This window comes from Melanaphis sacchari, unplaced genomic scaffold (genome assembly GCF_002803265.2).
Source record: "Melanaphis sacchari strain LSU unplaced genomic scaffold, SCAv2.0 Contig8_pilon_pilon, whole genome shotgun sequence".
Taxonomy (NCBI): domain Eukaryota; kingdom Metazoa; phylum Arthropoda; class Insecta; order Hemiptera; family Aphididae; genus Melanaphis; species Melanaphis sacchari.
Genome location: NW_020271635.1, coordinates 2692707 through 2720488, shown reverse-complemented (window position 1 = coordinate 2720488; position 27782 = coordinate 2692707). Strand labels below are relative to the sequence as shown.

General features: G+C 25.1%; 1 protein-coding gene across 11 annotated transcripts in view; it reads left to right on the top strand.

Moving 5' to 3' along the window:
- Positions 1-949: 949 nt before the first annotated feature.
- The window catches only part of LOC112602473 (actin-binding LIM protein 3), a 35339-nt gene continuing 8506 nt past the window's right edge, over positions 950-27782 (top strand). For 6 of the 11 annotated variants that reach the window (XR_003115113.1, XM_025350560.1, XM_025350562.1 and 3 more), the window contains exons 1-2: positions 14078-14175; positions 15041-15634. Coding sequence is in view for 10 of the 11 variants with exons in the window: in XM_025350560.1 (XP_025206345.1) it covers positions 15202-15634 (433 nt within the window). In the remaining variant the exon portion in view is untranslated. Of the gene's footprint in view, positions 1239-14076; positions 14194-15040; positions 15635-27782 lie in introns of those variants that run through there. The other 5 variants (XM_025350564.1, XM_025350563.1, XM_025350558.1 and 2 more) reach the window with 4 other exon arrangements.

Sequence of the window (27782 nt, the reverse complement as noted above, 5' to 3'; positions counted from 1 at the left end):
TAATATTACAATTATTTAAAATAAAAAAAATACTCACCAAATTATTAATATTAAAATATGACGTGTTGAATGTTGAATGTTAATCGACTAAATAATATGCACAATGCACAGCACTCTATAATCGTTGACACTACGACTCGTTAACAAATGACAATATACTAGGTACGTATAGTTCGATAGTTGTCAATCGTCATAAGTAAACTAGTTTGTATCGCTGACAATAAATTACGAGTATTGATTATTGTATATACGATTTTGGGGATCTTTATCATGATTTGATTCGGTTCGTGTTTACTAATTGGAAACCATAAAGATATTAGATAATCGCGAAACACGCCGAGCGACAATGCTAGCGGCTTGCCCGCACATTATATTATACCTAATTATCTACTAATAGCTCTTACTTAGGTACTACATACAATGACACAGTTCCAGTCAAAATAATATAATGAGTATTATTTTTATTTTAGATTTACAGTGAGTAGTGGTGAAAAATACATATTTTTATTTATAAACAATGCCGCCCCTAAAATTCTAAAAAAATTGCCGCCCTGTGCGATCGCACAGGTCGCACGTGCCTTCCGCCGGCCCTGAATATTATAATATTATGTACTTATGCAGGTATATAGCATAATAATCCGTTTAAAATTACGTGTATGGCGCGCGCGCAAATCACGTCACATTATATTATAATAGGTACATAATATAAAATAAGAGGTAGGTACTTATACACATGTACATGGAAAGTATTGGTTTCTGCATATAAGTAACGATGTATATTTATACCGTCCGAAGGTCATCGCCGCGACGGCACCACCACCGGCGGCGTCGCGATAGATAATCGTTGAGCGGGTGTATTCGATTTCGCACACCTCTCCGGTGGCGTTTTGCGATATGGCCGTTGTCACGTTTGCTGCACTGCGTATTTACAACCCCTTGCCCACCGCAGACGACCAGACGTCCCGTCCGCCGGGACTCGGAAGGGTTTCCCCATTATCATCTCGTCAGTTTGCCACTTACCACTCGTCGTCGTTTGTCAATACCGCTTGCTTTTAGCAGTTTTACGTTTCACTTAACAGGAGATTGGTGCGATAAATATTGACATATTAAAAAGTCGTCGTTTTGTGTTTTATTGATTTATTACTTTTCTTTTCAATCTTGTGCCGCGTATCGCACTGCAAAAGTGATAAAATCCCCAGCATTCACACGTTGACGTGCCATGGAAACGAAGGATAAAGGTAAGAACTTTTACTTTTTCAACATAAGCATTTATGAGAGCGTGTAGAGTGCTGGTTACAATTATTGTTATATTGTGTCGGCCAAACTTTGAACGTAAAGTTGCCAAACGTCATGTTGCCAAAAAACCATTTCACAACTTCCCTGACTCTCCGCCTCCACCTACACCAATCCTGCTCAATATGCCAAAGTAAATGGCTTATAATACTTCCTTGTTGGCTGCCTATCTGTCTCATCTTATTCTTAGGTTGAAAACAAGACTTCAAAACTTCTTTGTCTACTGTTTGAAAGGAGGAGGATGGTAAATTATTATTTATATTTTATTTTACATTAGCAGTGTTTACTTACAGTGTGAACTGAGAATTTGTTTTCAAATAATGTCATGAAAAATATTTAATAAGTACCTAGTATTATTAGGTTTCTACATTGGATTTGGTTAAGTCCTACTACTACCTATATTCACTTTCAATCCAACCGTATGCTTTTTTTTTCTTATTAGTGTTTTTTGTATAAAGATTAGTGTTCAAATTTTTGGTTTACAGTATCTCATAAATTATGTTAGATACTCATTACTCAGAATATGAAAAAGTATTTTTTACTTCAATATTAAAAGTCATTTTATCTACTAGGTAATCGTATCCAAATTAATTAATTTTTTTTATATTAAAAATAGACATCCATTACTTTCATCATTTTCAATACCTATATTAGTTGTTTTCAATTTACTAAACTTTCTATTAAGTGTGGTTGTATATTCTGTTTCTTCTGGGTACTTCATTAAGTTAGGTAGACATCTGGATTGGTACTCGAGTATTTTTATTTTACGTAGTAACCCAAATGATATGAGTAAATATAAATAGATAAATTAAATATTTTACCATAATACATTGTATTATTTTTTTTTCAAGTGTTTATAATATATTTTATTTTAGCACATTATCTACATGGTTATATATTAATTTTAACATTAAAATAGGTTTGTCACCTTGTCAGTAAGAAATCTATTATTAAATAAACAAAAAATGTTTTTCTTTTATTTAATAATAGTTTAACATTTACTTATACTAATAATACAACCAGTATTTTTACAGTTAATTTAATAATGATATTCTTTTGAATAGCTTTTTAGAGTTTTGATATTTTATAGACTATAAGGTGGATTAAATGACAATTTAATTTAAAAGTAGTAATAGTTTACCTACTTAGGTAGATATATTTATTATTGGACATGATATTTAAATGGTTAATATTAATTTGTCATTTCATATTTTAATATGTAGTGACCTAAAAAATTATATTGAAGAATATACTATGTATACCTTATAATAATTAAAATAAATTATCTAATCATTTAATAATTATGAAAATGATATATATTTAGTACATACTTATACATTTTTAATTTATTACTGAAAATTAATAATTTATTTATTAAAATCAATTATTACATCTAGTAGGGTGTGTAGATTATTCATTTAAGACTTCTGGAAATATAATAAAATTAAATTGTAAGGACCAATCTGTCTTGTACGAAAAAGATTTAAAAGGCAGTTTAGCTGTAAAGATCTAAAAATATTACTAGTCAGGTTACTGAAATATATAAGGTTTGAATATTATGTACAAATAATGTTTTAAAAAAAGAAATGAGAAAATTTAAAGAAATTATTAAATATAGTAAGATCCCTTACATATATTTTATTGTTAAATGTTAACCAATAGCTTTAGAAACCAGTACATTTTTTTAGATTAATAAAAATAATTTTATATTGTAATGTATATATATTTATTTATTTGTATATAATTTATTATAATCTATATTCTGTATGTTTTACTATACCAAATACTTGACTAAATACCCTACTAAATATTCAAATTTTATTAATCAAAAATTTTGGTTACCTACTATTTAAAATGTGATTTTACTGAACAAATGTATAATATTAATAGAATAAATGCTAGTAAATTTTATCTTTTATTTATTATTAGTTGAATAATTACAATAAGTAATAAATAATATAATATTTATATAAATAGTAATAATAATTATCAGTACATTTAGGTAGATTATTTTAAATTAGATATTTATAAAAAAAATGAATATGTATTTATTATTTATATAGGTACCTAATAGTGGCAGTACTACCAATATCCATTACTTCTATTGATGCTTTTAATTTATGATCCTTTAATTTTCTTAAAAAATTCATATTTTATTTTTTGAATAAGTAGTGTGTAATTTTTCAGTATAGTATAAGTGAATATGAAGTTTATAAGAATTTAAAAGATGTGTATAAAAATATGGTAACTACTTAACTATTAATCTATTCTATGTATATATATGAGTTATGTCTTATTTCAACTTATTACCTTTAATCGAGCCTTTAATATTATATCAAAATTTAAATACATTTAGTTATAACTTTATAAATTTTAATTCTGTTACTAATATTTATTTACCGTCATAATATTATAAGCTATAAATCAGAGAATAGAAATCCTTAATGTATAAACTATTCACTTGTTATTGTCTTATTGAGTACTTACATTACATAGATATTAACGACATGCTTTCACAGAATCCTAAAATGTATGATTTATTTATATCAAACTAGTTTTATGTTAAAGATCATAGGCGTGTATTGATATATAAACAAGTTTTATTTATACTGTGTTTTTGTAAATACTAATTTTTTGTGATACGTATCTTATTAAATATAAAATATTTTAAAACAATTAAAGAGAATTACTTTCAAGTGGATTTCTCAATTGTACTAAGGTAAAATTACTTATCATTACTTACTTATTTAAGATGAAATTGCAATCTTATACTAATCTTTAGGTTATTTTATTTTGTGTACATAATATATGTAATTATAATTTTTATTTATCTTATATGATCACTTTTATTTGGCATATTTTATCATGTTTATAAAGACATATTTTTGTTGTATCAAGATAAAGTAGACAATGTTCAGTTTTAAATCTGAACTAGAAATTACATGATTTAATTTACTTGGTAAATGTTATATGCATTTTAGATTTTATGCTAAGATGTGAATGTATTCTTTATTTTAACTTTATTTAGCTACTTTTCAAAAAAATATACATAACGGTAACATAACATAACATATCAGTTTTACTATGGTGCATTTTTTTGTGTTTTTATTACATTTTGGAATAATAAAAATGCTTTAATTATTAATTTTGTTGATAGTTGGTAAAGTTTCCTGTTATAAATTGTATCTAGTTAGAATTTTGAATGGTGAAAAAGTATAAATAAAAAATACTAGAAAGTCACTTTGTTCTATAGCAGGTGTTGACTATTTACTTACTACCTAGTCATTGAGTAGGTCTTATGAATTTATTAAATTTGAATTAAATATTAAATCATATTATCTATATACAATGGAAATATTTAACATATATTCCTAAGGATATTTAATTGTGATTTTTATGATATATATTTATATTCGGTTTGTATTACCATTAGTAATAACAAATAACTAATAATTAATAAAATAGATGCTAGATTAAATGTATTTTTGCCAAAAACAAGTCATAACATGATTTATTATAATATACTATTTATTATTAACTTACAAGTCAATATTAATACAACAGTATGAGGCATAAATAGTTTCTTGGTGTAATTAGCTTAAAAATAATTTTAATTGTTAACGTGCAATGTTGAAAAGTTTTAATACTCTACGATTAATATTTTAGATACTGAGCGCAGTGATGAATGTATCGATTTTACGATGATGTGTTTTTTTTTCGTGTCTGTGTAAGTAGTATGTTAGTAGTAGGTTTTCAATTTTTGAGGGTGATTTCAGACAGTAAATTGGATCTAGTTTGTACTTTGGAGAGGTTAAAATTAAATATCTTGTATATTTCAAAATAACCGCATAAAACAAACAAAGAATTAAAGAAAAACTGGAATTTTTATGCTAATATAGTTATTGATGGTACACCGTCCTTTCATTGTGGCTATTTCATCGCGAGCCTATTCGTTGTGCGTCAACTCATCGCCACCAGTTCATCACTCTAAACATCCTCGCCAACATTTCATCGTGTAACAGTTTATCGAATAAATTTCATCGCATGGCATATCATGGTGTATGAGTGTATGACACATCATCGTATTCCTACATAATTTGTCATTCATATAGTCAAATAAATAAATAAATAAATAAATTCGATTTTATTATAAAATGTTTATTAATTTATTAGCTTCATTAATCATTAGTTTAATAATTTAAAAAAAAAGTTAAATCATTAGGTACATTTTTAAAATAAAAAATACTACGCAATTTAAAAAATCACCGTTTTTAGACATAAAAATTCAAGACGTATTTTGTGTTCTGATCTATACCTACCGAAGTAATGAATTTTAATCTTCCTATAGGTAATTTTCCATGATGATATTGAGTTTTTTTATTTTTATTATAATTATTAATAATATTATATCCCGTGGAATTACACATCGTATTTGATTCGCACTATTTGATTTGGCTATCACAGTTCGGCAGTTGAGATAGGTGCGTTACCTATACAACATACACGTATTATACGATAATAATCTCGCGATAAAGTGAAGCAGAACGCAATTAAACAAGTGGCGTAGTATTCACGATGAAATAACCACGACGAAATATTCGCGATAATATACTGCACGATTATTAAGCATATGATAAAACGTCGGCGATGATTTTTCACACGATAAATTGATACGCGATGAACTGTCGTGGAATTGCTTTTTGATAAAGCCGATTTTGTTATTTTGGTTTAACTCGAAAACAAATAGATGTAGATACTTTAAATTTTTGTCAAATGGTTATATGATTATTTTTGATACATAACAAAACATTTACTCTTTTTGAAGTTATTTATAGACATTTAAAATTATCTATTTTTTAGTTTTTTATTTTATAAATGTCGATAAAAAACTATTCGTTGGGTAAAAATACTTGAAAATGTCAAACAAAATCTCACATATCATTTTTGTATTTGTAAAAAAACTATTAAAAATACATAAATATAATTTTTGTATTAGAAGCTAACATTTTTAAAAAATTCGTCAAAATTACAAATAAGTATTTTGTTGTAAAAATTTTGAAAATTACACATTTTATAAAATTTAAGGCTTGAAAATAAAATTTCTCTTATAAGTAATTCGTACTGAAACTAAAAAATCTAAAAAAAAAATTAAGCATAATTTTTTTTTTTTATAGATATTTTAAATTCAAATGTAGGCGAAATTACATATTTAAATTATGAATTAACAATATTCATTATTTTGTTATAATTTAAAAATATTATTTATCGGGAAATACAACTTTTATGAACCTACCTATACTTATATTGTTATATTTTATAAGCATAATCATATCTTTAAATGCAATGTTTTATAGGTAAAAATGCTTTTTACCTAGTGTACCTATTACTAATTGGGAATTAAAGTACTTAACTTTATAGCAATATCAAAAATGTAAGGAATATAATAAATAATATAGTTTATTACTGTTGATAGACCACCCCCCTCAGAATCGTCTTTTGTATAAAATGATAATATGTCGTTGAATTCAAATTTTACACATCAATTACAGTTACCGATTCGACACCTACCGTACAACTGAGTAATGTCTACTTCTCCGTTTTTTTTTAATTAAGTACAAAAAAATGACTTAAATAGTTTTTGTTAAAATATCGAATTTTGTCGAAATGTGAACATGAATTGAAATTTTTAGTTTTTTTTTTTTAAATTTATCGGAAAAAGAGAACATTTTACCTTAAAATCTTGTTTTTTAAGACATTTTTTCTCTTTTTTTGGTGTAATTCAAAAATGAATAACCATAGAATTGAAATTTTACTGTAGTTTTTATTAAAATTTTCTATGTACGATATGTTTTTTATTTATGCTATTTCTTATTTATATCGCGAACCTATTTACACCGTACTTTGCGGTAAGTCAGCAAATTTACTTAAAAGTTAATAATAATAATATGATGTGATAGTTATAAATACGTTTATTATACTATATAAAAATATTAATTACAAAATAAATGCAATGTCTTCGGCTTAAATTAATTCAGCCGAACGTATTATTCGTATTAAAAAAAATTACTATGATAGAAATACAAATGTATATCATAAAATATACTTTGAAATATAGCTCATCAGATATGAGCTTTCGCTTAGAAATTTTTTGAACCCAATAATTCATCATTATTCATTGAACTCAAATTTCTCTCATACATTATAGTGACTAATAATGAAGTAGGTATACTTTATACTTAATATGAAAGAGAACAGTTGTCTATGTTTTTTTTAATTCATTATTTGTCTGATTAGTTCAAAATTACAACTTGCCATTATCTTTTAATGAATTTATCACTCTGTATACATCTCTAACTTTTTATCAAACGTGGTATATTATCTGCTAAATTTTACAACTTATTTTTCACTTCATCTGACCACCTCACATGTTTATCATTTGTAAATAATAATTTATTAGCACTTATATGCTATAAAAGATGATGTGATAAATAACATTTAATACATTCATATAAATAATTAGTAGACAGCCAACTTTATTTATCATGTATGTTCACGTGATGGCATTTTAATTGTTATTATTGTACATAGTAAAATGTTGTCTAAATTATTTTAATACATAATCTTAAAAATACTCAATTACTTCATTATATTTATCTACCTAATACTGTAAGGTTGTATTTTTGACGAAGGGCCTTAATTGAGTCATCGAATTGATGATATATAGGCAGTCCATTACTTTAATATCTCTATCAAAATTTCGAATAAATAGCTTATCGATGCTGACTTATAAAGGTTTAAGTGGTTAGGTATCTATTTAAGTATACTTATTCAAAATAAACTTTCTATTATTTCAACTATCTACTTATTTTGTTATTGTTTATATTTTCTAATATGTTAATTATCGATGACCTATCCCAAAATATTGTATTGTATATAAATAAAATATAAAGAAGGAAACCACTGACTGTATTCATACTCTTTAATTGTAAAATGTTAAATATATATCCCGCGATTTTATAAGAAATGGGAACGCAATTGAAATTGTTATATACGATACCTATATAAAATATAAATCTATTATTATTTATTACCCATAATCCATTTTATTGTACGTATATTATTAATAGGCAATAGATGACACAAACCTATGAACAAGTTCATTACCAGTTTATCCTTTTTAGATGCTAGACTAGGTACTGCATTAGGATGCCATTGAACTAAACTATTGGAGAAAGTTCTGCGATATGACATTTTATAAATTTATTCTTATACCTAGCAATTCAGAATTCTGTGTTACGATTTGTATCGTTTTTAGTTTTTTTTATATCTCTTTTTTATTTCAAGTATAATATTAAATATTAATACTTATAAGGCTATTCTTATTAATATTATTTTGGCGTGTAATAATTATATTCACAAACACTAATTTAATAAGTACCAGATTTAGTATTTAATGCTCTATAACCTATCCAAGTTCATGGTTAGATTTATTCATTTTATAAAATTAATAATTATACAATTATATCAAGTTACGCTAATTATATCTAAATATATTTGTAGATGTATCTATGTAATAACAATTGTATTTATGACATTTTTATTAATATAATACAATATATATGACTTTTAGTTTATATTTATGAAATAAAATTATAGGTAAAAAGAAAAAAATATTTATGTTTAATTATGATTAAATAAAGAACTGTATATTTTAATAGTCAATGCTGAATATATATTTTCAGTGTTATTATTGGTTATTGTTTTTTATATATTGATATAGTCAAAATAAAGTGTTTAATTGTATTATATTTTGTTTTTTCAGCTTATACATGTTTAATATTTTATTGTTTCTGTAATTATTTTAATATTTACTTAAACTATCTCACCTATATTTATTAAAAAATGTTTTTAAGTAGGTAATACTTAATATTACAACTTACGAGTATTATAGTAATGAAATAGCTGAGACTAAGCAGTAAGCTGTTAGGCATCATTGGTTTAAATGCGTATACTATCTTGGATTTAGAACCTCGAGTAATATCTTTCTCTTAGTAGCCAACTGTCTAGGAAAAAGACCCTTATTCTTTGGTAGAAATCTACATTGGTAAAAATATTTCAGTATGAAAATAAAACTGTACATTATGATATGATTGTTTGATGTTTATATAATATATTATTAATTATTATTGCTGCTTTTAAAAGTGCGTGTCTGATAACTTATGTAGTTTGAAACTTCCAGTCAAGATATTTCCTTAGTATTCCAATTTAAGAAATTCATTGCGAAAAATATATTGTTCTAACTTAAACATTTTATTTGTTTAAGAAATAAATTTCTATTTATTTATAAATTAAATACAATTTATAGATACAAGTTTATTTAAAAAAGTTTAAAAACATTTTATACTAATAAATTACTTATATAACTATAGTAGTTAAAAGTTATATGTAATAGTTTTATACTTATTCATTATAAAATATTATAATGTTAAAATGAAATATATTTACATAAATATATTATATAGTTATAAAAACGTAAATACTATATTTAATAATTAAGTATGCTTATTCAATGGTATAATATACTTAATTATTTGGTTATTTATCATAATTCTTGATAATTATTTTAGCATTAATTAAATTAGACAAATTCAATTAATTTGATATTATACTTCATATGTTTAAGTTTTAGTATAAACAATTAAACTACCATATATATATAGTTTTTATGTTCATAAATCAAGACATAAATGTATACGATTTGTATAATATAGTTTGCAATTAATAGTTATAACTTATAATTAATATAAAAATTTATTGTGTGAATGTATTTTAAGATTTTGGTTTGCTTATAAATGTCACAATTCGTGATTTATTGATCATTATAAGCGCAAAGTAATATATATTAATGTGATAATTTATTGTTTACCAAGTGGATATTTATTTTTTTCCATGATCAATACCAAGGTGACTTAATTATGTTCATTATTGATCGATTTTGTCGAAATTGCATTGGTTGTGTTAAATGTTAGCCATTAAGTATCAACTATTTTATTTTCAAGTGGTCGATGCTCATATTTACTATATTAATCAGGTATACCTAATACACTTCAGTTCTTTTAATGTTCAATACTATTGTTAAACATAAACATATAATATTTTTTTAGTATACAATATGATTCATCAAGTATGCTTACCCCCTCTTATTATTCTTCTAATGATTTTATTAAAAATCTGATTTTTGAAATTTTTAAAATTAATTTACACACAAAGGTCATACTTATTTATACAAGTACTTCGATTTTTATATACTTAATTTATAATGTGGTATGAAGCGTTAACAATTTCTCTTTTTTTAAATGAGTAACCTCTTTATCTTAAATTATTAATCAGGCTACTTTTTTGAAAATGTTAATGGTATCTCAATTGAAAATCAAACGAGTCGTTTTTAAATTATTTAAATTTGTGTATTTAGAAGACACTACTTTTACATAGTGTTGTCTTAGAAATATAATATAACATAGCAAACACGTGTCTAATAAAACGTCTAATTTTGTGTTATTAGCTTTAATATTAGAGTGAATTGACGTATTATTAGAGTTGAAGATAAGAACATTATCTGTGTAATAGCGTTGGATTTTGAAACAAGTTTTGAGTGTTGTAAATAAGTAGTTAAAAATGCTTATTTCTAATTTAAAAATTAAAATATCAAAAAAAAAAAAAAACCAACGTATAAGCATAAATTTAATAATGTTTTAACATTTCACTTTGATTATAAATCAATTCACCCTAATATTAAAGTTAATAAAACAAAAATAGTTTTATTAAATAAAAATTTGTTATGTTATATGTTAGTAAGACAGAAGCAACGTGTTTCTTCCTAAGTCTAATTGGTCCATTATAGTGGGTTGTAAAATATATGCGTATGTTATGATTATTTGAAAGATTGAAGAGGACATCGCATGTATTGTCTCCGTTGTCTTACTGATTCATAGGCATGGTCTGGAATATAAAAGAATGGGATGGAATATTTATTAATGGTATACATTTTGAACTTTATGGATAATTTTAAATATTTTTCAGTAGTTAGAAGATTGTAGTAAATACCTATATTGCATATCACTACCTATTAACTTTTGATTCGTAGGTATAATAAAAGAGCAAGTTTTTAGGTATAAAAGCTTAATATAAAAAGGGCATTTTATAAATGAAACGCTAGCTATAGCACATGTGCATCCAAGTCAGTCTACGCCTGCGTTAACACATAACATATCATAATATGCGTTTAGCAAATTTAATTTTGTGTTGATAGCTTTAATATTAAAATAAATTGATCTATTATACAACTTAAAACTAAGAATATTGTCTGTGTTATCTCATTAGATTTATACGATATTTTTGTTTTGAAACAAGTTATGAGTATTTGTAAAATATAGATTTTTAAAAAATTTTATAACTTGTATACAAATGAAAATACCGTATTGTAATAAACCAATAAAAGAACAAAAATGCTAGTGATCATATTGTCATCTATTGGTAAATTATTCTGTTTAATAAAGTTATTTTATTTAATAGAAAGTTATTAGGTAACTTAATATTTTTTTAAATCATATTCAATATGAAATAGCAAAAGATTTATATTTATAATTTTCTTTTCACTATTTCGTGTTTAGGCCTCTGTTTAATGAATTCATTGCATTTATAATATTTATTTTTGTCATTAATCATGTCAATACAAACATAAATTACTCGAAAATATTCGTCACACTGACATTCCTTCGTTATATTATGTTATAATTATATAACATTATACCTTTTTTTTTTATTATGTATACTAATAAATAATTTGGTACATATTTAAGATTTTTATTTTTTATTTTTAATTATATGTTACATTTGAAAACTCGTAATTGTGCCCAGATTATAACTACTTATGCAATGTAATTTAGTAATTAAGTTTAAAATTTGGTTCTAATCGTTGGTATATACTTAAATATTATAAATTTTTTTCTTGTAACTGTTTATTTATTTTTCATTCACTTGCATAATCCATTTTTTGGTGCGTGGTTTCTAATTCAATTTATTAAAAGACGGAATGAGCTTAATGTGATATCCGTATAATATATGTATTATGGATACTAGAGAGTTAAATTTATAATTTTATCTTGTGAGACAAAACAATAAATAGATTATGAGTAGGAGCGCTGTTGCATTTTCTATATCTACTTTCCGAACTTGTCCGTGGGTGAAATTTGGTAAAGCATAACTTAAAATATTTAATAAAAACGCATTATTTTTAAAATATTAAACATAAAAAATGTGTGCTTGAATGAAGGTAATAAACTTTAATATGTGTTTATGTAAATAAACAAATTGCATTAAAAAATATATTTGACCAAACTAGTTTTTATTTGATAATTAATTTTAGTAATTGATGATAATTATTTAAATTTCATTATTACGTATGATTCGTACATCTTATACACGTACACATGTATGTATGTACTCATATTCTGCATTATATATTTTTTTAAATATTTCATTGAAGTTATCTTATTAGCTATAGTTATTTATGAATACTCAACAATAAACAGCTTATTAATTTATGTTGTATTGAGACAAATCTTAATTGTATTATTATTGTTTTTATATTGCACAACGAACATTTATTTTTTAAAACATGGGTTTTGGTAATGAAATTATTATTTGAATTTCCTAAATTTTCTTATTTGTCTGTTGTGAAGTATATTAAACATTCAATATTATACACTAGTAGTTGTAATACTACTATATGAGTTTTAGTTAGTGCACACTGCACATAGTGTACAACTTATTAACACAACGTATTGGTATTTAGTGATACAACATTTTTTTTTTTATGTATTTTGGTTGTAAGATTGTCATTTGTTCAAATATAAATGATTATCTTTTTTTAATAATTTAAAATATTTTATAACATTTTAATAAATATTAGTTGCTAAACTATTTCTCAAATATTATTAAGTAAAAAAGTATAAAAATTAATTACATAATATTTGAGTGCAAAGAAAATGTATTTGTTCACTGCAGTATGGTAAGTAAAACAAACCACTTAAAATTGTTTCCGATCTACTGCACATATAACGGTAATATAAGCCACAATTATTATGTTATTAATACCATTGTATACTTGAGAGTTGAGTTATATGAAGTATTACAGTATATACGATACATACATTCACTATGAATTCTGACCACGTAATTTAAAAGTTAAGATTGATTTTCACCTATTTTTATTATTATTTATTGTAAATAAATATTATATTGGTATTAGTGTATTTTTGTTAAGAATTTCGAATTACGTTTATGAATTTTCCTATGTGTACTATTCAAGTAAATAATTTCATTATTCGGTCCTTTTCTGTATTAAATTAATTTTTCAACTACTTGAATATTTTATTAAGTAATTTTTGTATTGTTAGATTTATATAATATTAAATAATTTATTTATCTAGTAAAATAATATAAACTATATAAAGTATGCCATGTTAGGTATATTAATATTGTTGAAAATTTTAATACTATAACGTTTGTGCATGGAACCATTTGTATAATAGCGCCATATATCGTTATAGAAACCAAAAAGTGAATACTTTTAGCGCACACTCATTCTAATGTTATTCCCCCGTCAGCTGCAGTAGAGCCGGCATATTATTCCCTGCCTACTTCCCACTATCAACTATATATATTCAAAGCTATTAAACTACGTGGTCCCACTCCCGTCTAAATATCGCCGCCGCTACTATTGTAATACTGCTATAGGCACTTCTTTCAATCGTTGAGTAACCGCGGTCGGGCGCTGTTTAGTTTTCATGTGTGCATACGTCGTGATTCGGTTCAAAATCGGTATGTTATAGTTTATGCGTATGTGAATCAATAATAAAATTTTGACCTGTTCAAAAACATTTAATATGATAAATATATCAATATATTAAAGTAACTGTATGGAAGAAAAAATTAATTGTATTATACCAATATATGTATAAACTATAAGCCAATATATTTTGAATGATAAATAAGAATTGAATTTTTTTTTCTAATTTAATTTTGTGTGATTATAAATTTGATTTTCTTGTAAATTTAACTATAAATTTGATACAAAAATTAAAGATGTAGAACTAGATTTTACAATGCTGTTCTATTTTTATAATTTTCTCTTTCTTAACAGGACAGGTTTTTTCTATTAATGTTTACACAGTTTTATGTTGTTACATAAAATGTTATAAACGGTGCGTATTAATAATTATTACTTGATGTGGTGCGATCATCATTAAAATCGTTAAGTGTTAAAATATGTCGTTAAATAAAATCAATAAAAAATAATTATCATCGAGTAGGTACATTTATTAATAATATAAAATAGGTAAAAATTTCCTAGACTATAATACATATATGTATATCATTCTTATCTATTAACACTTATTCAATATCGGATTTAATAACGTATTTCCAGAATATGATTGTTTAAATCACGTTTGATTGGTGTGAATATACATATTTCATTACATAACTATCAAATAACATACAGTTGTGTAGAGTACTAATTAAAAATCTTATATTTTCTTATATCTATAATTTATGTAAATGTCTTAAGAAAAAAGCTGTAGGTACATATCCATACGATTTAGTTTTTGGACAGGTCTTGATTATTAATGCTATTTATGTTTTCAAATTGCTAACGCGATATCCGCGATGTGTTTCAATTTGCTAGATATGGCGATTTGTTGATATTTTAAATTATTCGAACTGTGGGCATATAATTACTATTAAAGTGACAGTGGATTGAAATAACGTACTGTCTCTGCTCACATTGACGCTGAAGAAATTATCAATAAAGTCATCACTTTCAATTTTTCGTTTAACTTGAAGAAAATGACGAAAGGCGGTTTGTCGCCGGTGCTCGTCGAACACGGCGGCAACAAAATGGACGGGAACGTAACTGCGACTCCGACGTCTAAAAAGCGTGGTTTCTTTAGCGGTTCGTTTCGACGTCGCCGGACATCTGACATAAAAATCAATGACACAATAATCATTAATGAAAACGTGGTGTTTAACGGCAACAACAAGAATGGCGTAAATTCCACCGATGGAGGAAAGTCCGTCGAAAACGGTAAAAGCGTTGATATCGCCGAACAGCAACTTGCTGTGAACGACAAAAAGCCGCCGTTGCAAAAAAAAGAACCTATGGATATTAAAAAAATAGCTCCGATGGCAAACCAACAGAAGGATATAGAAAGCAAACAGGTACAAGCCGACAAGAAAAAAATTGAGGCGGAGGATAAGAAAAAAGCTGTGACAAAAAGAGGTAACCGAAATATTTTCCAATGATTTATTTTGATTTTAACTATCTCCTCGGTGCGTTGGGTGTGTATTATTGAATGGGCTGGATAGCTTAATGTGATCAATGATAATATTAGTTAAAATATTAACCGGTTGATTCCTTAAAATATTTGTTTATTTTTTTAATAATTCTAGTTTTAGGTATACGTATGCTTAAAATAAAATTGAAATGAAATAAATACGTTTAAAATAAAGTAAACACATTTTCTATTTTCGATTGTATTTGAGAATATACTTATTTGGTTTTCATATTATTAGCCTGAAATTAAAATCCATGTTCAATTAATACATAATATATATTAATTTATTAAATTTTTAGTTATTTAAAATTAAAATAAATTATAATGTATGTATATTGTTCCTGTAACTTATGGAACAAATGAAAAGTAATTTTATTTATATTAAAGTAATAATAACAAATATTAAATTATAAATTCGAATAATGAATTTGAAATTAATTTGTCTATTATCTGGTCACTTGTATAACTTTAATTGGTTTTACTATTAGGAATATGATTGATTTATTTATAATTAATTGAATAGCATTAACCTATATGTATACATTAGTGTCATAAATATCAGTATACTTAATATTTATGTTATTATATTTTTCTTAATTAAAAAAGTTAAATAAATGATTTGTATTATATGCCTAATGCTGTAATGTGTTATCGGTGTTTCACACTACACATATAAAAGCGCGGTTAATTAATACAATATTAAACATTGGTATAATTTAGTGTAGAAGATATAGGGTAACCAAATGTAATACAAAAATTACAGGGTGTTGTAACTTGAATGTTTGGCCATCTTTAAACCCAATCGCCGAGTTTGCAAGTTGAACGAACCTCGTAGTAGTGATAGTCCTATTGTGTCCAGTCAATTCAATCGGTGAATAATGTTATAATAAAATATTTAAGAGTTGCACATGGTTTACACGGCGAACAATAACCTTTTCAGTATTATATTTCAGTATGCCTATATTTACTGTATGTATTAATATATACATATATGTTTAACACGTTTGATGTCAGTTGTTGTTACTTACTGAGCAGATGATTCCAAAATAATGAATCCATTGATTATCTGAGTGTTTAAAGTTTTTAAACGGTTTTTTACGATGCAATCATTTTAGAAAAAATTAACAAATTAATAATATTATCACCCATCTTTCCCAAAAGATTAAAAAAAAAGTCATAATTTATACACTTATGTGTATAAATAATATTAGATAGTAATAGTAAATCAGAAGTATACTTTGTATAGAAATTAAATGTTTAAAATGTTGTGCTAACATATTATATAAAATTCTTTTATTTTTAAATGTGTTTTTAATATTTTTTATTTAGTATGATGTTTTGTTGAATAAATGTATAACAGTCAAATAAAGACGTGTTTTAAATTAGTCAAAAACACATGGCTTCTTGATTGTTCACAATAGTTATTAATTATTACGTTAAAACGTCGGACTACATAACCGTTTTATTTTTGAATATTTATAATTATTTTACTTGAGTAGAGTATAATTATATATAAAGAATATAATTATATTAAAAAATTGAATTAAACAAGTTAGATTAATAGCTTTCGAGTTTCAATTTCACATGCATTAACTTAATGCATTATTTATTTGATAAAATATATATTTTTTGTAATGATCTTCCGTAAATATAAACTATTGTTTATTTCACTTTTGAATAGCGTCAACATCTTCCACTAAAATAAACTATTACTATTTTAAATATTTGTAGATTATAATAGTGTACTACTAGTATATTCCAGAATTATCATGTTTTCATTATTCTTGAATATTATTAGATAATGTGTCATATGTATTGTTCAGTATTAATTTACAGTATGCACGTGTTTGGTTTCAAAAATGATCCCTTGGTTTTTTCCCACCTTGAATATTTTATTGAATATTAACCATATATAATATTTGGATTTCCGGTGTGAAAGTGGTTTGTTTAGGTAGCATTTCTTCGTTCCTTTTAGGGAGGTACCAAGTAACATTATCCTAGTCGATGTATTCCTTTATTATACCCGTGAAAAAAAAAAAATTATAAAATTCAATAAATAATAGCTTTACAACAGGGTTTGGTCGATTTTAAACTGTTTCCTACTGTTGCGCGTTGTATTATGTATATACATACATATGTAGGTATGATTTATTTATGTATTTATTTATTTATGATATAATTATAGTAATCAATATTTTCAATTAAAATATTTTATATATTTTAATAGTCAAAAAAGTAAAGAAAAATTAAAGATTTACATAACTTATAAATGGTAGGTATCATTTATTTTGAATAAAATGTTTTCATATTATAACAATTATTGGAAAATATTTATGTTGTGATTTTTAGTTTAGTATTCCTAGATTTTTTTTGTTGGACATTTTTTTTAAATTTAACTGGTACTTAATTTTTTCGTGTATATTATTTTTTTGAAAATAATTTGCTTGTATATATGATGTGTGTTTAGTTTGTGTCAAGGACAATATAATGTCGAATGAAAATAATTTGTTACGGAGCAATGGTTTTTTTTTTTTATACTTTTATTATAGAGAAAGTTTTTACATATATTTAAACAATATAATTTATTATTAACTTCAAATTTATAATGATATTATCAAATTAAAAAATAATGTGATTTGATTGAAATCTTCCAACTATAAGTATTAGGCATTAATATGCGTACTATTATTGTGTTTATTAATAATAACTTACTATCAAATATCGATTACTTGATTACTGTTTAGTATTAACGTATTGTTTATACAGATAAATGTGTATAAATGTAATACAGTGAAATAATGATAAACTTAATAATTATTAACCACTTCGTCAAGTACTAAGGTTAAAATGTTTTTACTTAATAGTTATTTTTTTTTATTGTGAGAGTTAAATTATTTAAAATATTTAAATAGTTGAATAAAACTCGTTATTTTACAATATTATGTATTAATGTATTTTTATAATTATATCATATTAAACTTTTAAAGTTTGAATGTATTAAATTAAATAATTGTATGAAAAATGTTGTAGGTTAGTATCTACAATGTTTATTTATTAATTATTATAGATAATTATAATTTATAATTTAAACAAACAGTGGATATTAATATTTTACTTTCGTAGTATAATAATGTATTTGGTTCTCAAAGAAAAAGTAAACTTGTTTATTCAGCTATTACTTTAAAACTTTTCCAGAAATATTTTCAATATTTTATACTATTGTGCATGATACTTTGAATGAAATACGTAAATAACGTACCAAATGGATTTTTTCTTTTTGAGGTCAAATTATTTGTTATCATTGGATGTATCGCATAACGTTAATAACGGGCGGCATTTTGTGTTTGCGTTTCACCTGTAGTGCACCTCTCATTCTCATAATGTACAAGGTCGTTATTAGACGTCTATCTTATCAAACATTTAAATTAAAAATGACAATTCATTAATTTTTTTTACTAAATATGTAACAAATTATTGAATTTTTGTTATAATTTAACCATTGCATATAAATTTAAATTATTTTTTATATTCATTAAATTATATGTTACCTGTTAATTATTTCAAACGTGTAACATTATAGCTTGATAAATAATAAGTAGACTATCTCAATATATAATATATATTATATACCACTATAGCACAATTTTTTTTTATAATTCGTTAGTATCGGTTATCCTGATAGATAAAAAAATATTGCTATGATAACATGGTTTTTATAACGATAACATATAAATAGAATATAGTTTCGTATGTTTTAAATTAAGATTTTTGTTGGTTTGTTTATTATTATAATTTTAATATTGCAAAAAAAAAAAAAAAATAGTAATTCAATGTTACGTAAATTATAAATATAAATGAATAATATAAAATATATTGTAAAATCAAGCATTTTCATTACTCTTGGAAGCTTAGACTAGCATTTTTTAGTCTTAATATAATAAAAAAAAAATATCAATACTTATTTTTCTTAATTATAAATTAATAAATTATCATTCTATACCGTAGATGTATTAAAAAAAAAAAAATTTTTGGCCGAACACCACTTAACAAACGTACCTATATAATATTAAAAATTATAATGTACATTTAATGTTTATTTAATTCCCTATTTGTTTTGTCATTAATAACTGATAAGTAACAATTTTTATGTTTAATTGTCTTACAGTTGATTCAATTATTGTTAATTTATTGATTTTATTGAATGTATATAGTTAAAAATTAACTTAAAATATATCCAATATATCATTCAGTTAAATTTCGATTTGTATAGGTTTAAGGTTATCTTTTGTTGTTAAAGATTAAGATATTTTTATACGGGTCAAATGTAGTATTTATTTAGTATAAATTTCTTTACTAGCTCACTCATTCATAATATTTTACTCTGATATATTACGGATATTAAATACATTTAAATGGTAGTTATTATGTTATATTTCTTTTAACTATAAACTGTAACTGTAGACTTGTAGCAGTCGTGTAGCTGATGTAAAATAGGATGTCTTAAAATGTATAAGCTATTTACTTTTCATTATTTAAAAATTAAATATTTTAGTGATTGTATAGTAATTTAAATAGTATGATTTTATTTTTATTTATCAATGGTATTAAACGATTAATGAAAAAAATAGTTTTATAATTAAGTAGTAATTTTAAATAGTATTTAGTATTCTTAACATTTTTCATTTTTAGGATTTCTTTTTTCAAGGTCACATCATTTGTCTCTTTATAGTTTTTAATTACTATTTTTTATTTTCTATAGAATTGTATTAAATATGGTGAACTGATGTTAATATATTTTATGTTGGATGCATTGCTATTTTACTTTTTTGTGTACAACATACATTTACATAGTGATCAACCATTGGCAATTACGTCATGTTAGTGTATGTACCAGGCAACTTACACATATGCAACATCAATGAGTTCGCACATATATTATTCTGATGTAATACTCTGTTGCAGACAAATATGTTATTACTAAAATATAACATCATCTATTTTATTTTATTTTAGTAGACACTAGTATACTATATCTGCCAATAATTTAAGTAAAAATACTTTCATTTTAAAATAGGTTTATCAAGTTATTTTATTAGTATATTTTTATACCATCACTAGATTACCTATATATTTAATGCAAAATATATGAGTACCTATATATTTGTGTCTCGTAAATTATTTTTTACGTACATTTTGACCCATATTGAATTACTATTATCGTTAATTTTATTTCTGTAAAGCACGAAATAATATAGACAAAAACGTTTCGAGTTTTTATGTAGGTACATTGTGTTAAAGTTTGGATAAGTAACTTTGTCAGGTAAAACTATTCGTGACCTAGATTACGTTGATATAATCTTAATAATATATTATTTATTTAACGATTTTTCTTAAGTGAGAATTGTATACGTATCAATTGTAATACCTACAATCAATATTAAACATATATATATATTTTATTTTTTTTGTATATTATATTTTTTAAATATATAATAAGTAGGTTGATATGCATACCGGTAGTAGTGATAAATTACAATAATTTTAATGTTGTTTTCAAGATCAATTTTATGAATGTATATAAAATGTATTTGTAGTGATAGTTTAAAATATGTAGCCAATGATACATAGGTATATGTATATGTATAATAATATAAATTATTTTTTAATTTATGAATCTTGTCAATATAACTTGTAGTACTTTTAATAATAAATTTCTGGAACAAACGATTTTAATATACTTCATGTAAACGTAATTTTAGTAGGACTGATTAATACCTGGGAAAGAGTCGTTGCAGCATGTGTTTTATTGAGGCGTACAAATTGTTTCGTACTTGGCTCCGAAATAAAATTTGGCTCAAGTATACGATGTTGCGCCGTCGCTGCTGTAAGCTATGGCTGACGCCTTCTCTAAAAATAATATACCCCGCAACTATCCTGCGGTCGTCTGTGTTGTTGTCTCTGTTATAAATATATTATGGCGACAGTGTAAACCAAACGGTCCGGACAGGACATCGAACGGATTTTATTATACAAGTTAACGGATATCCTGCCACTATTATGTGGTATGTCTTCGGTTAAGTTGCTTAATAGTCACGTATCTATTGACGATTTTAATATATTGTTGTAACGATTGATGACACCTATTGGATATTGATCATGGGCCATGATCTACTGGTGCCAAATTAAATATTATTGATTGAAGATCAGTATCGACTTTTGTGATTTTTTTTACTAGTATTTACTAGGAAAAATGTGATTAGTTCAACATGACGTACAATAAGACGTGAATATTTTTGTTTTACGCAAACCTACGCTTTATTCTCAGTACAAAATATTTATAATTAGCTTAGATATAATATGCTAATTATAGAAGCACTGCACCTTTAACTTTTTTATGAATTATTAATATTTTATTGTTTTATCCGTAATCATGCTAAAATGAAACTGAACGTTACTTATACTCTAATGACTGTTAATTATCTGTAATATATATATATTTAAAAATAATTAAACAATTAAAATACCTATTATATTATGTACACTGTATATTCTGAAAATATGTATAATAAATTCATAAAATTGAATACCTAACACCATTGATTATTTACCGTACATTTTTCATTGTTTAGCTAAACTTGTTAAATTTGTAAATGTATTTAAGAGGTTTTTTAAAAATCGACATACATTATAGTGGTTTAATTGAGTAAATATTGAAGGTGTGTATAATTTAAAAATATTTAATTTTAATTTGTCTGACAATAACTTTGTATAAATTAAATTAAATTCTACAAGTCCAATACTTTATTGAAATGTCTTAAAAATGTTGAGTTTTCAATTATTTTAATTGTTTTTATTAAAACATGAAAACAATAACCTAATTTATAATTCATAGTTTTATAATATATTCAATATATCAAGCTTAACTTTATAAGCTGCAATAATGTAGGTATGTTCTTTTATTTTATTTTGTTTTTAGTATTATTGAAAGCATTTTTTGTAATGCATGATTTATAAGTAAATCATTAAAATATTGGTTAACAATAGCGTACAGTCATACATATTATTACTATTATTATTTATAGTTGTAGAGTTAAATAAATTGATATGAGTTAATAAAAAAAATAATTTTGTTCACTGTAGATACTATTAGGACACCATGTATCTTATCAAACAAACATATTAAATTTATTATTTGCAATGTTTATGCCAAGGACAGCGAGGTGTTTATTAAATAGATTGTAAATCTTATACTGTAATGTAACGCAAGTATAGTGATTAAAGTACCGTAATTATTATAGATATTTATCTAATAAATAATAAGTTATTACGTAAAAAAAAGTTAAATATACAAAGATATTCCTAGGTAATAGACGACAATAATAAGTAATTCTAACTATATTTTTTTTTAACGTGACATGGTTAAGACTTGATCATTCTATTAAATTATATGTAGCTTTTAGTAGCTTGCAGTTAAATATAAACGTCAAAAATGTATTCTCGTGAACAATTCGTTATACAACGCTGACGATTATGATACCAGTAGTTAGTACTGATTATGAATAAGGTCACTCGGAGACCCTTAAGTCCGTGGCAATTATCTCATTGGCGTGTTTCATTAAACGCATTTAAGCCGTGTCCGCTGCTGTCGATGTTTCCACACGTAATAATAACTAACCAATGCGGCGCATAAAAGCCAGATGTGACGATAATAGTAGAATAAAAAACATTGCCGACTGCCTTGTTCCACTCGTATTTAAAATATGCACGTTTTTCCTCAAAAATAAACGGTATTAATCACCTCGGGAATCATTGAACAAAAAAAAAAAAAAAACGTGAAACGGTCAGAAAGGCAATTTGCCAAATGAATCTAAAAACGATGATAACCTCTTCTTCCAGTCCCATATCGCGCCCATGGAAGTTACCAACCCGTCAGTCTTATTTTTTCAAACTGATTTTGATTTATTGTCTTCCACGCTATATTATATCTACTTGTACTAGAAGTTTTATATCGGCTTATAAAATCACGACGATATTATGTATAGTAGATTTTGTGATTTCCGCTCCTAAATGATGATTGGCATTATTTTACCTAACCGACAACGAGTAAGAAAAAATAAAATTTTTCAATTATAATAAGTAATAACAGTCGTACAATGTACTAGGGTCTTGTCCCGAAAATATAGTGCACGAATAAATAATAATATTACATCGTCGTTTGTGAAACGTTTATCTAAGGTACCTATATATTATTATGAATGATTTTTTACGGTGACGTTCAATTTTCCCCAATCTCTGCAGTCGCGGCCGATGCTATCTACCAATTTTTGGAGTGTGGCTGTGAAGGTCAGTGGCGATGTACGTATTATACTATTATACAGTATGTATATACTATATTATAGCATATAGATACTCAGAATCGTTATGCACGACTTGTGCAGACTGAACGAATGGCTGCCGCACCCCACCCCAACCTCCCGTTATAGAACCCCTCGCTGCTCTCATATCGTAACGTAATAAACAATGCTGCAGCAGTGTGTTAAGGCCAAAGCGGCGTATTATATATATACTATGTACATAAATTATCCTCTACCGTGAGATATCCAAAAACCTGATCGTTCGCCGGAATATAATACATACAATATTATGTATTACGTATTTTTTTTCAAATCATACTTTAGTTAACTCAAAAAAAAAAAAATTTAAATATTCATTTTCGTGTTTCTTAAAAATCTGAATTGCATTGGTGAGGATTGGGAAGCCGACTGGGTTTATCCTCTCCAATAATTCCCAAAGTCTCCCAAAAAAAATGTCTAGCCAGTGATAAAGTATTTATAGATTGTAGATACCTAATATTTGAACAATATTTTTTACTTAGAATTTTAAAATTGTTTATTAATTGGATTCTATTTTTATTGTATTTAATAATATATTTTTTTTATTAAATAAAATGTTGCACATTTTTAAATTTTTTTTTCTTAGCAACGGTAATAGTAATATATAAATTAGAATGTTCTGTTATGCTATAGATTTATATGTAATTTATTGTTTATTGTGCATTAGGTATTGCTTTTGAATTAATGATAAAGGAAAAAAAATATTTTAAAAATTGATAATATATTAAATAGAAAGGACTAATCCTCGTTGAATACGCGCACAGTAATATACAAGTACATTGGTCAATTATATAACTTGGGAAGTTTTTTAGATTTATAATATAGGCAAACTGGTATGTAAGGTTCAAAATATATTCACCTGAAAATTGAAACACACTACATTGGTTCTATACAGAGTGCAACAGAAATAACCCTGACGCATGTAATTAATTAACTATGTATTAACTTTTATTCGTATCATGATTAAAAAATGGTTGTATGTATAATTTAAAATAATTATTATTAAACACAAACTAGAAAAATATACTTAGAACAAATTTTAATACTTATACTGATTATACATGGTTAATTACATCTGTCACTTATTTCTGTTACACTCTGTATGCCTAGTATAAAGTATTTTATTGCTCTCACAGGAGTGTACAATAGTAATAACAGTGTTTTTTTTTCCTACTAAACCGTGTGTTCCGGTCACGGCCGACCGATCGGCCGGCTCGCCGGGGACGAACGATAATTGCCTTGCTGAGGAGATGGCGTGCCGTCGTTCGACGCGATTATCGTCTATAGGCGGCTGTGTTCGACTGCGCCAGCGACACTAGGATAGTTAGACGTACATTATTACGTTTGAATACGTTTAAAATGCATTCGCGTAATGTAGGAAATGCTGCGTGCACGTTGTACGTACTATCATAATGAATATTTTCCTGCCCATAAGTCGGCTATGTCGTGATCCTAATATTGTGTACCGTTATACTTGCACGCGAACAAGTTATTATTTCGTCTTGATACTCTCTTTACTGCCTATGCAATACTGCAATAGATGTGGGTACGAAATGTCCCATAATATCGTATTAATTATTATACAGGTACGAACTACGAATTGATTCCGTATTTTCTGCGATTTAAAGAATAGTTAAGTAAAATATATTTTTTTCATTGCTCTGAATTTAAAAAATAATGGAAATACTTGGGCATTAATGATAAACACGATAGTGTATTATATCGTGAAACACATAAGCATATTTTTCAGATTTTATGTTAATGCTTATTAGGTTTAATACGATTTATAATATTTAAATGTAATTAAATAATTTATCATGATACCTAGTTTTGTTAGGTCTAATAGAGTTTAGTTTTACTTAATAGTCATTACCATTATATACATTAGTAATATTACCATTTTTAAACACAAATATGTTAGAAAGATTTGTTGAACAAATGTTATTAATATTTTAAAATATTTGCATTTTGAATGAATAATTAACATAATGACAATTTCATTATTTTCAAATAGTTGTTTAGAGGCTCAAAAAATACTTGATGGTTAATTGTTTTGTTTCAAGTTTTGAAAATATTTTATATTTTCTAGATGTTATCTAATTTTATTCATAATGTATTTAATATTGTAAAGTCATATTACGTATTCCTTGACTACTATGAGTCATAGTTAAAATAAGGCAGACGTTGATCTAACGTGAAAGTTTTTGCTATGTATTATCGGTGTTATTCATTTTATGATTTAAATAATTAATATTTATTATCATGCAATTTTATTTTGTTATATAATATTTATTTATTCATAGTTAATATTTAAATGATTGTGAAATATATGGTTTTATTGAGGTTCCCAATTTATAAACGCATTTAAAACCACTTTAATGTTTTAAAGGAAGTTTTAAAATATTTGCTCATTTACGACGTTTTCCATCTATAAAAAAAAATACATAACTTATGAATACCTCAAACAGGCATTATTGATATTTATTTTATAAATATGTATTATTGATTACGTAAGTTGGGGTTATTGTACTAGTAAATACAATAAAATAAGTTATTGCAAATATGTAATATATTTTTCAATTATAGGTATTTTTTATCTTGTGTGCATTCAATTAAATTAATGATAAAAAAATTTTAATAACCTATTGTTTTTTGTATAATTAACTTCCACGCCTGAAAGCTATTAAAAAGTGTCATTTCCGGTGTTCAAATTGGAGTGATATATTCTTTTTTAGCAACTACATTTCAAGGTTGTTATCCGGATTTGTTTATAAAACACTAATATGTAACGTTTGTATTTATTTATTCTTCATTGAAAGGTTGAATTACTGTTATATGACACTTCTCTCGTACGGTACCTTGTTTTACATCTATATCATATAAATATAGGTATAACTCTTATTTACTCGTGCAGTCGTGCAATTATTTTATTAATACTAATCACGTACATAATGACTCCCAAGAATAACTAATAATTCATTACCAAACAGTATAATATAATATGTTAGATATTGTGTTTATGATATATACAACAACAATATATTTATAGTTCCGCTGTTGATTATTTCATTAAGCATATAGAAAACAATTCCACTTTTGATGGCGTACAATTTATTAACCGACGAATCAGAAGTGTCACCAACGCCTCTTGTGAGGGGGAAATTATCTGCTATCCGGAACCCAACCAAGCACAGGCTAAAGATATCCTAATTCATTGCGTTTGCCTAAATATGAGAGCGAACGGAGAACACTACAGAATACTATTAGGAGCTACGTTTTTTCTCCTTTAAAAATAAAACAGTAACGTAAAGTTAAAATATTAGTCTCATATTCCTTCCATAGTTCATTGCTCCTCATGATATTTACGTGTGTACACTTCTAATCTGGGCGAATGTTTCCAAATTATTTGTAGAATAATATATTGTGTATAAAATAATTTATAAATATTTACTTCATTATTATTGTATTGTATATTGTACAGTCTTACCTAAATTTTTAATATTCTTGTTTTAATCGATATATTTTGCAAACAAAAACTAGAATGTTAATCATTTTTCACTTGCCAAATGTTGAAAGTTATTTTATTATGGCCAAATGAACTGATAGGAATGTTGGAAGTGCTTCAAAAGATGACGTATACCTATTCGGTTGAACGATATAGTTAAATAAACTTTTATGTTAATTTTGAAAAATTATTGAA